General features: G+C 41.2%; 1 protein-coding gene across 1 annotated transcript in view; it reads left to right on the top strand.

Annotated features, from left to right (window-relative positions):
- The first annotated feature begins 8742 nt into the window (after positions 1-8742).
- Ccdc85 (coiled-coil domain-containing protein 85) overlaps positions 8743-14852 on the top strand; it is a 47947-nt gene continuing 41837 nt past the window's right edge. Inside the window, exon 1 of the mRNA XM_067154125.2 lies at positions 8743-10141. Coding sequence (XP_067010226.1) covers positions 9437-10141 — 705 coding nt within the window. The 5' untranslated portion in view covers positions 8743-9436. The remainder of the gene's footprint in view (positions 10142-14852) is intronic.

Raw genomic sequence — 14852 nt, 5'->3', positions numbered from 1 at the left:
CAGAACTGCTGGCTAAAAACATAACATATGGATAGATTTTTACCAAACGGACGGCATGATGACGTCTGAATGGACGAATTCTCTCTATGGACTACGGGAAACCATAACGCGCTTCTTATTAAACGTTCATAAAACCATTCGAAAGGGCAGGTAAAGAAAATGGCTAAGACAGGCATATCAAGACGAGTTATCTGATCAGTTTATACGGAATGCTGTAGAGCAGCACGGGTCCTCTAGTAACATTATTATTACGATTAAATAAAAAATGTGCTGTTGTTTTACTCCATTGTTCACATAACTGTAGCGAATGTCTGCAGTTGCTTAAGTGCGGCCAGTGTCTAGTTTTCGGGAGATAGTAGGTTCGAACCCCACTGTCGGCAGCCCTGAAGATGGTTTTCCGTGGTTTCCCATTTCACGCCAGGAAAATACTGAGTGAGGGGTGTAGGGAGGGGATTATCGTTTCACAATTTTCTTTACGTCACGATGGGATAGGAAAGTCCTAGGAGTGGGAGGGAAGTGACCGTGACCTTGATTAAGGTACCGCCCCCAGCATTTTCCTGGTGTGAAAATAGGAAACCATGGAAAACCATCTTCAGGGCTGCCGACAGTGGGGGGTTCGAACTCACTATCTACCGAATGCAAGCTCACAGCTGCGCGCCCATAACCGCGCGGCCAACGATTATTGTTTTAGGAGAAAGTATAACTAGCTTGTAACCATACTCTCTATTAACATTAATCAGAGATAAAGAGTTGAAGGGATCTGACACTTCCAAAATGAAGGTATCGGCCAAATAAAGGCAAGGACCACAAATAGCGTGAAAATGAAAGACTCCTTAGGCCTCGAATGCACTAATACCGTCGGGGTCTGAAAAGAACACTGGTTGACGAAGGGAGGTCGGATACGATAGACGAAAATGAAGAGCTTGGTACAAGTAAGTGGAAGCAATGCTAGGAATCAGCGAATGGTCCCGTGGTCGTCAACCCACGCTTCCAAGTTAAGAGCATCTGGAGCCCCTTTTAGTCACCTCTTACCACAGGCAGGGGATACCACGGTCACTTACTTCATACTTCTAGCCCTTTCCTATCCCATCGTCGCCATTTAGGCGCATCTGTGTCGGTGTGACGTATAACGAATAGTTAAAAAAACTCAACATAAATTTGGCGTCAGGAGGCGCATCCGGCCGTAAAACAGGGCAATAATAATAATAATAATAATAATAATAATAATAATAATAATAATAATAATATATTTTCATAATCCACAGTTACTTTTGAGAAATGCACTTAAAAAGCAGGGCATTTGGAGAAAAGTCGGGTCACTGGAACTTAGTCAATAAACGGGACGAATAGGAACCCTGCCGTAGTGCTGATGATTGGCAAGCAAGTTATCATAGCAACGCTGTGGAAGTTTGAAGAGAGACACATCTTGGTAACACTCGGATATCCGGTTCTGATTTGCACAAATGATAGAAACATATAAAAACTGAAGGTTAAACGCTCTCACTTACTTCAGTTCTCTGATACAGCCATGCTCTTTCCTCTCCGAGCTGGAGAATTTAAATCATATCAGGCGGATTTGGGGCATGTATACGAATATTAGTGCTGGATTTACATCTCACACATACCATTATATCTGTATATACATATAGCATATAAAAAGAAGAGTTTTGTCTGTACATTGCTCACAATTAAAAAAAAGAACTGGTATTTCTGCATTGGTCGTGTCCACAGTAAGAATGAAAAGCAATGTTTAATTTTTCGTCATATCTGCCTGTCAAATATCTATGTTATTAGCAAATACAGTACAGACAAAACGCGACATTTCCGGATTTAGCCTTGTTAAAATGGGAGACAAGTCGCAAGTGGTGCTCCTAGTGGCTTGACCTGAAAATTCGCGCTAAATTCAAATATCAATGGAAATGTATATACGGAAATGGATAAATAAATTACGTCTAGAAAGAAAGTGTTACTAATATATTAACTTCAAAGTTGCCAAAGCAATTCTGGATAAATGAATGAAGAATTATTTAACAGGTTTTTATTTAAAGACTGAAATTAGACATATAATCAAGATGTGAAATGGACTGCTGTGAAAGGGCTTCATCTTTCATTTATGCATTACTGTTTTAGCTTTAGAATTCCTGCCTGAACGTTCACGGCTAGATAAATGGATAAATAAATTACGTCTAGAAAGAGTTACTAATTAACTTCAAAGTTGCTAAAGTAATTCTGGATAAATGAATGAAGAATTATTTAACAGGTTTTTATTTACCAAGACTGAAATTAGACATATAATCAAGATGTGAAATGAACTGCTGTGAAAGGGCTTGATCTTTCATTTATGCATTACTTTTTTAGCTTTAGAATTCCTGCCTGAACGTTCACGGCTATATTTTTCTTTTTTCTCATTTTAAAGCATTGTATCATCATATTAAAACACTTGTCAACAAAAATATCGGCACATTCCTTACACATATGATTCAATGAATTTACATTTAAGAGCTGGACAATTTTCCTTTTAACTTGAAGCCTACTAATAGAAAGAAAATCTATAAATTTAGCCTCAAAAACATTCAAACTTTCCCTATAAGCAGTACTTGCCATAATGCCATTACATTAGGGTAAAGCAAATTTGCATCATCATATTGTTTCAACAAAATATGTATCCTACGTTTCTTAAATCGCCCATATTTTTTCAGTGCTTGATAACGCATTACGGCATTCCAAATGGGGTAACTTGGAACACAACCAGCCACACTCATATGCATATGTATTTTCCTGAATTAAATCAAACCCACAGATCACACCTACAACAACACATTGGTATTGAAGGTTAACTACTGCACTATACAATAAAATATGCGTATTATATGCAAACACAATATTACTTACATTTTCTTGTCACGAGGGAAACGGAAGAAAGACCGCGCATTGTTCTCTACTTCATAGGTACTGCAGCCAAACACAGCACATACCTTTCCCCTCATGTTGAGAGGAGATATCAAGGAATGACACACGCTACTATTTAATTATGTCAGCTCACTGAAAACGCATAAATAACACCAAAAACTTCACACACAAGTACACGTGCTCTTATGACAGAATTAGTAGTTCTCAGGTCAATCCGCTAGAGAGAGATCTAATAGCTGTCCCTCGATATCTCGCTGAGTGTCGCGTATTGTCTCTACTGTATTTGTTATTAGTGGTCCTACCGATAAATACTACACAACGAAAGTTATAGAATGCAATTTCCGATCAAGTACATCTTATACTTTTTTTACCGTACTGGCTATGATAAAGGACATATTCAGGAATTTAGACTTCTGTTGCTAAGTCAATGTCAACGCTGAGCATCGCTAACGTGGAAACATTGTTCATTGTGATTGTCTTACGGTGAAAACCACATGGTCATCAGCCCATACCGACAAGATGACTACTAAAATGTTTTCGTTCCTCCCCTGAAGGGGGAGGCGGGCCTCTTAGACGGTGACGTCGTCTCTCAGGCCGGGAGACTTGTTACGGTGAAGGAGATACTCGGAGAAAGTGAGGGTGTTGGCGGCCGTGGTCTATACTAGGAACTATCCCGGCATTCGCCTTAGTGCAAGACAATGGAAAATCACGGAAAACCATTCTCAGGACAGCCGACGGTTGGGGCCAGCCGTCAGGTCCAGCCCTGTCCCATCTCCCGAATGCAGAGACGTAGAACCACGTTAGAGCCGTGGCCACCCCTCCTCCGCTCGGTTGGCCGGTCGGAGTGCAGAGCTGTTGGACCATGGACCTGTCGCGGCCACTTATGGGCCAAGACCCACACTGCATCTACCGACCGACTATCTACATGGAAAAAAAAAAATAAAAAAATAAATAGTCGTGAAGGAACGTTCGCTTGAAGAATAAGAGGGAGTCATGAAAGGCGAATGCCCTAATATCACAGAGTAGTCGGAAGAAAACTAAATGTGAAGGCCTACTATATCGAAAGTCCATAAAACTGATCAACACTAACATTGCACCACATACCCGACCCCGTAGAGAAACGCGACATGGGTTGGACAAACAAAGTTTGTTGTGATGTGCTGTGTCTCTTCTGCTGCCACTCATATCCGATAGATGGCATTACTACTGCGTGCCGCGTGAGCTAATGGAGTTACCTACCCGAGTAAAACAACCTGCCCGGATAGCAGTGGGAAGGAGATGGAGAGTTAGAGAACTTTATTTTTTAGCATATCATTCCTCATCTTCGTGCATGTTCTGATAACTGTTGGTACGTGACACATTTGTTCATCATAGTATTTCAGCTATTCGAATCCTGCTCTGAGTCACTCTGAGGGGTGGGCATACTTAACGGGAAACAGCAGAGCAGCGTTCACGACTGGCTGTCTGTGGCTGGGTCATACGTCATTCTAGCTCTGGAACTTGGCATTGTTAGGACGCCAGCGTAGTATTGTTCGTGAAAAGTAAGAACCTACCGTTTTCCATTTCATCGAGCATTTCATATGATACCATTGCTTTCAGTCGCGACATTCCAGTCGGTTAATATTGTATTCTGACAAGAATATTTACGTCATTGTAATTGTCTCTGGTCGTCCTTGCGGAGTACGGTTAGCGTACCTGCCTCTTACCTGGAGGCCACGGGTTCGATTCCCGGCCAGGATCTGAGGGTTGGTTCGAGGTTCACTCAGCCTACGTGATTACAATTGAGGAGCTATCTGACGGTAATCTAGAAACCCAAGAATAACGACCGAGAGGATCCGTTGTGCTGCACTACACGACACCTCGTAATCTGCAGGCCCTCAGGCTGAGCAGCGGTCGCTTGATAGGCCAAGGCCCTTCGGGGCTGTTGCGCCATGGGATTTGGTAATTGTCTCTGTCGAGTTCAATTTGATGTTATTTTGTTTGTGTCTGTTACAACATCACGAAAAAAAAAAAAAAGGATGGGCGGATTTGAATGAATTTTAGTTTAGAATAAGGTCGAGCAGGATCTTACTATAAGTTGTTCAAAAAATTCAGAAGGACTCCAAAGCATAAAAACTCGATGTCTCTCTCTTACGATTAATTTTACACGAAATTATGTCATGGTAACATTTATTTCGATATTTTGTTCTATAGGGTACCTTTTTTTTTTTTTCGGTTCAGTGAAAATCAAGGAAAATGTCAGTGGCAGTCGTGTGAATGTTTAAGTTCAATAGTCGATAACTACCTCTATAGACTGTAAAGATGGAAATCGTCCCGGCCAGATTTTAAAGGCTTTTAACATTTGTCAGTATTTTTTTAACATTAACCCGATATTTGGCTTTCTTTTATACCGGAAGGGGGAGATCAAATCAAGGACAACATTAAAAAAATTAAAAAGCTGCAAAGGGCCACAGAGTGACAGAGAACAAGGAAGCGAGTAGGTAGGTCTACCTCAGCTATTGAGAGGTTGAGGCATGTCCACTTAACGAAAAGGAAACATTAATTACATACGGTACCGTAACAACAAACAATGACATGAAAACAAGATACTAGAAGAAATATCAAAACAAGAAATCTCATGTTCGCTTCTGTGGTGTAGTGGTTAGTGTGTAATTAGCTGCCACCCCCGGAGGCCCGGGTTCGATTCCCAGCTCTGCCACGAAATTTGAAACGTGGTAGGCCTACGAGGGTTGTTGGAACGGGGTCCACTCGGCCTCGGGAGGTCAGCTGAGTAGAGGGGGGTTTGAATCCCACCTTAGCCATTCTCGAAGTTGTTTTGCGTGGTTTACCACTTCTCCTCCAGGAAAATGCCGGGATGGTACCTAATTTAAGGCCACTTCTTTCCCTCTTCCTTGTCTAATCCTTCCAATCTTCCCATCTTCCACAAGGCCCCTGTTCAGCATAGCAGGTGAGGCCACCTGGGCGAGGTGCTGGTCCTCCTCCCAGTTGTATACTCCGACCAAATGTCTCAGACTCCAGGACACTGCGGTAGAAGTAGAGGTGGGAACCCTCGCTGAGTCCGAGGGAAAAACCAACCCTGGAGGGTAAGAAAGAAAGAAAGAAAGAAAGGAAGGAAGGAAGGAAGGAAGGAAGGAAGGAAGGAAGGAAGGAAGGATCTTAGCTATAAGCTGTTCAAAAAGTTTCAAAATGGCCCTAAACCATAAAACTCTATGTATCTCTCTTACGACTGGTTTTACACGAAACTAGGTCATGGTAACATTTATTTAGAATTTAGAATGAAAGCAGAAGAAGAATAAGAATAAAAAATAAATGCTTGAAAATAAGAAACAAAACATATAAGACAATAAAACATTACTTTCAAGTAGTGTAACATAATAATTACAATCAAATGCAGAGGAATTCATGCGGAATTTGCTTAGTTAAAATATTCCCTTTTATGTAACGTAACATAATACAACGCAATCAGGAATTTACTTAAAACATTTCATTACACGAAGTGTAGTATAATAATTACCAGGAAATTACATAGAAATCCATAGATGACTTAAATATTTTCACTAGCTTAACAATACAGTATGTTGAGTGGTACGATGACTTGTAGATACAACACCAACAGAGTATTTAAGTGTTTCTTTGAAAAGAGGAGACTAAAATGGGCCCAGGGGCTTTTAACTTGCGAGCGTGGGTTGGCGATCACGGGGCTCTTAGCCCTTTGTTGAGTACCGGCATTGCTTCCATTACTTGTGCTAGGCTCCTCACTTTTATCTATCCTATCCGACTTCCCATAGTCAACTCTTGTTCTTTTCCGACACCAACATTATAAGAACCTAGGGGATCTATCATGTTCTCGCCCTTCGTGGCCTTTATAACTTTCGAGCGTGGTTTGGCGACCACGGGGCCCTTATCACTTACTTGTGCCAAGCTCTTCATCCTTCAAGTAAAGACTGTCCAGCTGGAGTCCTGCGGTGAGAGACTTGTAAATAGCCAGCAATTAGTGAGAGTGGTCATTCATGCTATTTATTTATTTAATTTATTTATTTAATCCACCGGGCGAGTTGGCCGTGCGCGTAGAGGCGCGCGGCTGTGAGCTTGCATCCGGGAGATAGTAGGTTCGAATCCCACTATCGGCAGCCCTGAAGATGGTTTTCCGTGGTTTCCCATTTTCACACCAGGCAAATGCTGGGGCTGTACCTTAATTAAGGCCACGGCCGCTTCCTTCCAACTCCTAGGCCTTTCCTATCCCATCGTCGCCATAAGACCTATCTGTGTCGGTGCGACGTAAAGCCCCTAGCAAAAAAAAAAAAAAAATATTTAACCCGTTTACCCTCCCCCGGACTCAGTGAGGGATCCCATCTCTACCGCCTCAAGGGCAGTGTCCTGGTGCGTGAGACATTTGGCCCAGGATATGACTGGGGAGGAGGACCAGTACCTCGCACAAGCAACCTCACCTGCTATGCTGCGCAAGGGCCATATAGGGGATAGGAAAATTGGAAAGGATAGGCAAGGAAGAGGGAAGGAAGCGGCCGTGGCCTTAAGTTAGGTACTATCCCGGCATTTGCCTGGACAGGAAGTGGGAAACCACGGAAAACCACTTCGAGGATGGCTGAGGTAGGAATCGAAACCCCTCTACTCAACTGACCTCCCAAAGCTGAGTGGACCCCGTTCCAGAATTCGTAACATTTTTCGTGGCAAAGCCGGAAATCGAACCCGGGCCTCCGGGGATAAGAGATAATCACTCTAATCACTACACCACAGAGGTGCTAATAATAATAATAATAATAATAATAATAATAATAATAATAATAATAATAATAATAATAATAATAATAATAATAATAATTGTATGGCCTCAGCTACTGTGCTAATTTGACACCGTTTAGGATGCATAGGCGTCATCTTAAGTACCAGAGAGCAGAGGGCAGAGCAAGTCGGATCTCTGTTGGGTAATCTATTGCTGAGTTTTAATGAATTTTATCGGGTAAACACCAAAAGTGGTTAGTAAAAATGTGGGTGTAACTGTACTTCCTAACACAACTACAACAAACGTATTTTACTAATTTTCAAACATTTCTCTCAGGAAAATATCTGTACTTGTATACTTTAATTTACACAATTTAAAATTATTAGGATGCAAATAAATTCAAAATAATTTGCATATAACTTGTAAATTAGAACTGTGCATTTCAGATACGCAGGATATAAAATAATTGTTACATATCATAAAATAAATAATGATTGTCAGTTAGAGAAAATAACGGGAGGTGTGGTGGGATGGGGGTGGGGGCACCTTAAGAATTCGACAGGGGCCTGCAAGTCTGTAGTTAAGCCAGTGGTTAGAAGTGTAAGTATAGTACGCGAACCTTTTCTTGAGTCCTGAGCTCCATAGTGCTGAATGGGAACTTGGCCTCAAGAAAAGGTTCACGTACTATAACGTTTCCAGCCCTACAAACAGTGTTCAAGTCTGATATCTAATTCTGACTTAAATACGGGTGGACATGAAAGGGAAGGAGACAAGAAAAAGTTCCATAACCCAGTAGATTAATAATACACCTGCTCCAACCAATATACTCTCTTCTGTATTTGACATACCTGTTGTGTATAATGTACCAATAAAGGAGTGAATAAATAGTGTTTAATACAATATTACTACAATAGTTTCTATCAGTAAACAGAGGAGAGTCGAGCGTTTCAGAAGAATTAAATCTCAACCTCTGTACAGTCCGTCATGAATTATGAATACGAACAATGCGTCATCTTACCTATCCTTGGGAGAACGGATTCACAGTCCAGCAATTACTAAGACACGGTGAGTAATCTTTGTTGGTTGAGCGTACTTGCCGGCGGGAGTGTCCAATTGTTTTCTCTACTTGACGGCATTTCGTGGAAGAATAATGCCGGTATTTTCGACATCGAACTGGATGAGAATCACGATCTGTTCGTCAAGCTACTGCAAACATAATGTATCTGTACAGAAGCAATGTGTCGCTGTCTATGTGCATGCTTCATTTGAACTGCCCGCTGTAATGATCTGCATTCCGAGGAGACTTTCGTAATTCACCGCCAGATCACATCATGAGAAATTTGGTCTTGGTCGAGTTGAGATGCTTCGGAACACTGTGGAGTGATGTGTTGACATCAGGTTGAAAAAATTAGAGTTTATGTGTGGAAACGTCTGTCTTACTGCCGTGTGATAAAATGCGGTGTAGTGAAGTGTTATACGTAACAGATAAATCGTCTGGAAAATTGTGTACGACGTGTTATGAGTCCAAATAATCCATGAAGATGCTGAGTGTTTTGACAACTGGCGCTTCACATGGCAATATTGCATGTGCTACTTTTTAAACTGACCTAAATGTTGATTATATGTGCCATACGTTTCCCAAATGTGACAGTGCTTATGTTCAAGTAATATTTATTTTATGGAAAGTTCAAATTTTTATTAATATTTCTCTGAGAACTCAATCTAAATGTGAATGCTGCAATGCAAAAGTAAACAATTTGGTGACTGCCAGAAGCCAAGTTTATCATGTCAAACAAGAAACAACCTTATCTAAGCAAAGCAGGTCCAATTGAACAAGGGCCCGCCCCTCCTCGGTATCAGCCTCCCCCACAAGTGACAAGTGGAATCCTTAAACACTACCCTGCACAAGGTATTGTGCCCTCACCCCCATTTTCTGCACCTGTTGGAAAGGATGGGAAAATTTACCCCATCGCTGCTCCCATAGTGAATGGAGATTCTGGCAAACCACATTATCCTATTCCACCTCAGTATCCAGCTCCTCCTGCTGTAATTCAGTTACCTGCTGCACAGCGCAGACCTAATCCTCCCGTTGGATTACCTCAGAGGTTAAGTGACGAAGAGTTGATGAGGTTAGGACCTGTAGAAATGTTGAAATTTGTACGGAAAGCAGAGAGCGATGCTGCAAGGGTTGCCTCAGAACAGGGACAGGCTAGCAGAGAGACAGCTAGACGGTTACAGAATTATGCTAACGAAGTTCGAGCACTAAAGGAATCAAATCAACGTCTCAGTGATGACAATCAGGAACTGAGGGACTTGTGTTGTTTCTTGGATGATGACAGACAGAAAGGCCGAAAGCTTGCGAGGGAATGGCAACGGTTCGGTCGGTACACTGCGAGTGTCATGAGACAAGAAGTGTCAGCGTATCAAACAAAGTTAAGAGAACTAGAAACTAAGCAACAAGAGCTTATAAAGGATAACCTAGAATTAAAGGTAAGTGATATATACCCACTGACATTTCTGGGGGAGGGCTATCATGAATTGATTAGTAGGAATAATGTACCATTGGTAGATTCTTCATAAACTTACAATTTAAGGTTCTGTGGGTTATGCTTACAAGATAAGGAATCTTATACAACTGGAAGTTAGCTTACTTTTATATTTTTGGAATTTATATACTGAAGAGGATTGCATGGGAGGAAGAACAGTAGTTGAGACATTCTTATTTAAGTACTAGACAGTTGTAGCCTGTAAGAATAGAGTATTTTAGATTAGGCAGTATGAAAGTATATCCATAATCTGAAAGCACAGGTTATATTTCTTACATAGAACTGCTATGTAACATCACCAAATTGACTGAAGGTATCCATCGACTTATCATGCTCTGCCTTGACAAATTACATTGAATTAAGGTTTTATAGCTGAACTCTCTTACACCACTTTATAACAGCATAGAGAGACTAGTGACTGCTCATGCAACAAATGGTTTCAAGGTTCCTGAGTGAAACTGCAGTCGGTCTTTGCATTCTAGTTATTGCTGTTGAAACTCTGGGCTCAGTTTCTCTCAGATGAGTCACAGTATTTGACAATGTATGTCAGTCTCTGCACCGTTAATTACAGATTACTTGATTACAGAATCTACTCGTACTGTACAGTATTTTACAATGTGTGTCAATCTCTGCTCCACCAATGTAGGCTCTGTAATCAAATAGGACTTGGACAGTTCAAACCCCTTTTGTTATTTAATTCATAATATGATGGTCTTGTTGGGTTGGTGGAGGTTTCTTGACAAAACGTGGAATTGGTACCTCAACATCTGAGGCATTGCCAAACTTTTACTTCCTACTTTGCCCAAATTGTGCACTTCCTGACATGGGCTCCCTCTTGGAAAATGACAGTTTGCTGTCCCGTGCAACATACTAAGCGTTGTCAGCATCATTTTGATTCACTCTGTACATAGTAGCCTATATAAATTCTACTCATTGCATCATTAAACCTACATATACGCTAAGCCCGTATTGTATTTTTCAATATTACCATATAAATAATTTGCTTCACAATTTCTTGAAGTTTTAATCGTCTCCCTGTGCTCAAAATCTGTCCTTTCCATATCTCTTCTCTTATTCTGATGTATCCTTTAATTCTGAACCTTTTTTTTCCACGTTCACAGGAGTGTTTACCCTTTATTAAGGAGTAACAGTAGCTACTCATACTTTCCTACTCAGTCTATGCAGTATATGTAAGTTATGAAGGCTAATATTTCAAGAGTAATGTAGTTTTCAATAAACTTTTTTTTATCTGTTCAGGGGATTGTCACTCATCTGGTCGCCTTGCGCTGTGACCCTCTCTCCTGCCAAGCACTTTTCCGTAATGCGGCCAGTGCTCGCCTGGTACCGAGTCATCGAGTGTATTTGAATATAAACACAGTAATGTAATGAAAATAGTGTTGGAACAACACACTGAGCACTAAAAATATGAGCATTTGACTAAACTGAACCTTACACTGATAAAGCTCTCAGCAGACTGTGAAGGAGGTGAATTTGTGGCGCTGAGAAGTGCATCACGGCAAAGTGCTTGGCAGGAGACAGGCTTGCAGTGCGGGTGACCAGGTGAGCAACAATCCTGTGAATAGATTCAAAAATGTTCCTAGGTAGTTTTGCACCAAGCAGAGTGGCTACGGCTATAGTACCAAGCTCTAGATTTGGGAGACGAGTGGTTTCGAACCCCACTGTTGACTATCTTGCGAATGGTTTCCTGACCCAGCGAGTTGGCTGTACGGTTAGGGTCGTGCGGCTGTGGGCTTGCATTCGGGAGATAGTGGGGTTTGAACCCCACTACCAGCAGCCTTGAAGATGATTTTCCATTTTCACATCAGGCAAATGCTTGGGGTGTACCTTAATTAAGGCCACAACCACTTCTTTCCCACTGCTAACACTTTTCTATCCCATCGTCACCATAAGTCCTACCTGTGTCGGTGTGACGTAAAGCAAATAAAAATATTAAAAATTAACCTCTGTGGGTACCCATTTTCACTTCCAGGCAAATGTTGTATGAGTTCGTATTCATAGGCCACAGCCGAGTCCTTCCACCTTCTTACCCATTTTCATTCACCCCATTCATTTCAATAAAAAAATTTTTTTTTTACAATTGGCTTTACGTCGCACCGACACAGATAGGTCTTATGGCGACGATTGGACGGGAAAGTGCTAGGAGTGGGAACGAAGCGGCCTTGGCTTTAATTAAGGTACAGTCCCAGCATTTGCCTGGTGTGAAAATGGGAAACCACGGAAAACCATCTTCAGGACTGCCGGCAGTGGGGTTCGAACCCACTGTCTCCCAAATACTGGATACTGGCTGCACTTAAGCAACTGCAGCTATTGAGCTCGAGCTCCTCAACCAAGGTTGACATCAGAAAGGCCATCCAGCCATAAAAACATGCCATAAATTTCGTCTCACCTCAACCCCCATCCTATATCGGGAAGCGGAACATTAACTAGTTTTGCATCCTACTGTGAAGGAGAATTGTGTCTGCTGTATTATACACATGATGTTATATCTAAAGATATGTTTAACTTACATCTGGAAGGGTTGTAAAAACGCCAATGGGGTCGCACACCTGGTTGAAACCTTGCCTCTTATGCTCAGGTGTTGCAATAGTAATAATAATAATAATAATAATAATAATAATAATGTATGGCCTTAACTAGTAAGTTATGAGACCTTTTGAAGTTGTGCCATCCAATTTCAATATTCCAATTGTGCTGCTGACAAGCAATGAAAGGCGGATTTCTTGTGGAATGTCCTATGGCTGAGTTAAATATAAGTTTGTTAGACGATATGGAATGCACCATTAGATATCTTTAACGTGCGAACAACAATGACTTGCAGTGCCATTCTTCCCGACTGCTCTTCAAAAATCAACCACCTCAGCCAGCATCGACCCTGCGAACTTGGAATCATGAGTCGGTTACTCTACCACTGACCTACTGAGGCAGCTATATCTTGTCATAATTGCTGACATTTGCTATACAGTGCCTTGATGCAGCTTCCTTTTTAAGTTCTGTTATCATTAGTAGGATTTACAGGGATATTAAAGAATTTCTTTCAGGACAGAATTCAGAAAATTGGGCAACTTTTAAAGTGTCAGCAGTTAGAGAGATCTTAAATGCATGGAAAACAATACAAACTGTTTTATTGGCATATACAGTACAGTATTTGCTGTTTGATATGGTGGCATAAATACTGCACCCTTCTCATTTTAGTTATGGATACTTCATTAATCAGAGTTAAAAACCTAGGAATGAGCCCAGGTACATACACAAATACAGGGTCTCTCTTATAAACCCAGACCGAGCGCACTGTGTTTGTACTCTGCGCTACAGCAGCTGCCGCAGTCCAACTTACATTGCGTGTGGCTGCCTTGCTTTAAGCATGTATACAGTCTTATATGAAATTTTACCTTATAAAAGATGCTGGCAGTGTCATCCTTCATAATGATTTAGGATTTTCTGCACACCAATAGCGAGAGTTATGACTGTTCACACAACCATTAAGATGAAACCAGGCCTCATCCGGAAAGAACACAAGCTGTGGGTCAAATAAACACCCATTCAGTGATGCAAGATACCACTCACAGTATCTCACTCTTGTGGCTGGATCAGCAGGTTTTAAACAGTGGGCCCGTGTAAACCTGTACGGTTTTATCTGTAACTGCTTTGTAGCTCTGTGTGCAGAAGAAACTGAAACCCCTACTTGTTGTGCTAATTTTGTGAGTGATTTATTCAGTGACTGTTCAAGATTCGCACCAGTGCCATTTAGCTTTTCCTCTGTTGAAACTATTCTTACGTGTGCATATTTTTTATTGAGCACTGAGCCAGTAGTTCCAAATTTATTTACAATGATGTGAATCTGTGCTCATGAAGGTGGCACTTCACCAGGAAATTGCTGAACAAATGCATCATGTACCCGTCGAGCAGACTCGTACTTAAAATAACTTTTACATACGAAAATACGGTGTTGCAGTGATAACTGTCTCACCATGTTAACAGCTGAGATTCATACTGGCTATTGATGCTAGGTCGAACACATGCACGCTCCTTGCAAGGTCAAGAACTATGCGCGGGCCTCCCATACAGGTGCTTAGGTCTCGGAGAGTAGAAATGCCGCTGGACGGTCTGGGTTTATAAGAGAGACCCTGTTCAATACACACTGAAGAGGGAGCAACAGAGTAAAGAGACAAGGATACCGTAATAATGAAAGCATAAAAGGAGAACAAATTTCCACATCTTCTTACACAACCATTTTCACCTAAGTTGTCCATTCCATCATTAACCCCATTTCTCTTCAGCCTCTGTTCAGTTCTGTTTTCTGTCATACGCTTATTTTCATACCCTTGTTTATTACGACAGTATTCCAATGTGGGATCCTTTCATCTTGTCTGTTGAGCTCATGTTCCTCAGCTTCTACCACCTGTAAAAACCTTTTTTACTAATTTCATACTCATACCCTTTCTCCTAAATGATCTAAGAATGCCCGAATTACAATTTTGTCAGCTTTCATCTCCAATAGTGCCACATTTTGGAGAACATCCACACAATATCATCGTTGCACCTCAAAATATCGTTAGGGTATGTGACAATGTCATAGGTTATGAATTTCATTATGGTCTGTATTGACAACTGATCACTATCAAAGTGTAGAGAAG

The sequence above is a fragment of the Anabrus simplex genome, chromosome 9, assembly GCF_040414725.1.
Source record: "Anabrus simplex isolate iqAnaSimp1 chromosome 9, ASM4041472v1, whole genome shotgun sequence".
Taxonomy (NCBI): Eukaryota; Metazoa; Arthropoda; class Insecta; order Orthoptera; family Tettigoniidae; genus Anabrus; species Anabrus simplex.
Note: the sequence above shows the minus strand (reverse complement) of the source record. Positions and strands in the feature narration are given on the sequence as shown.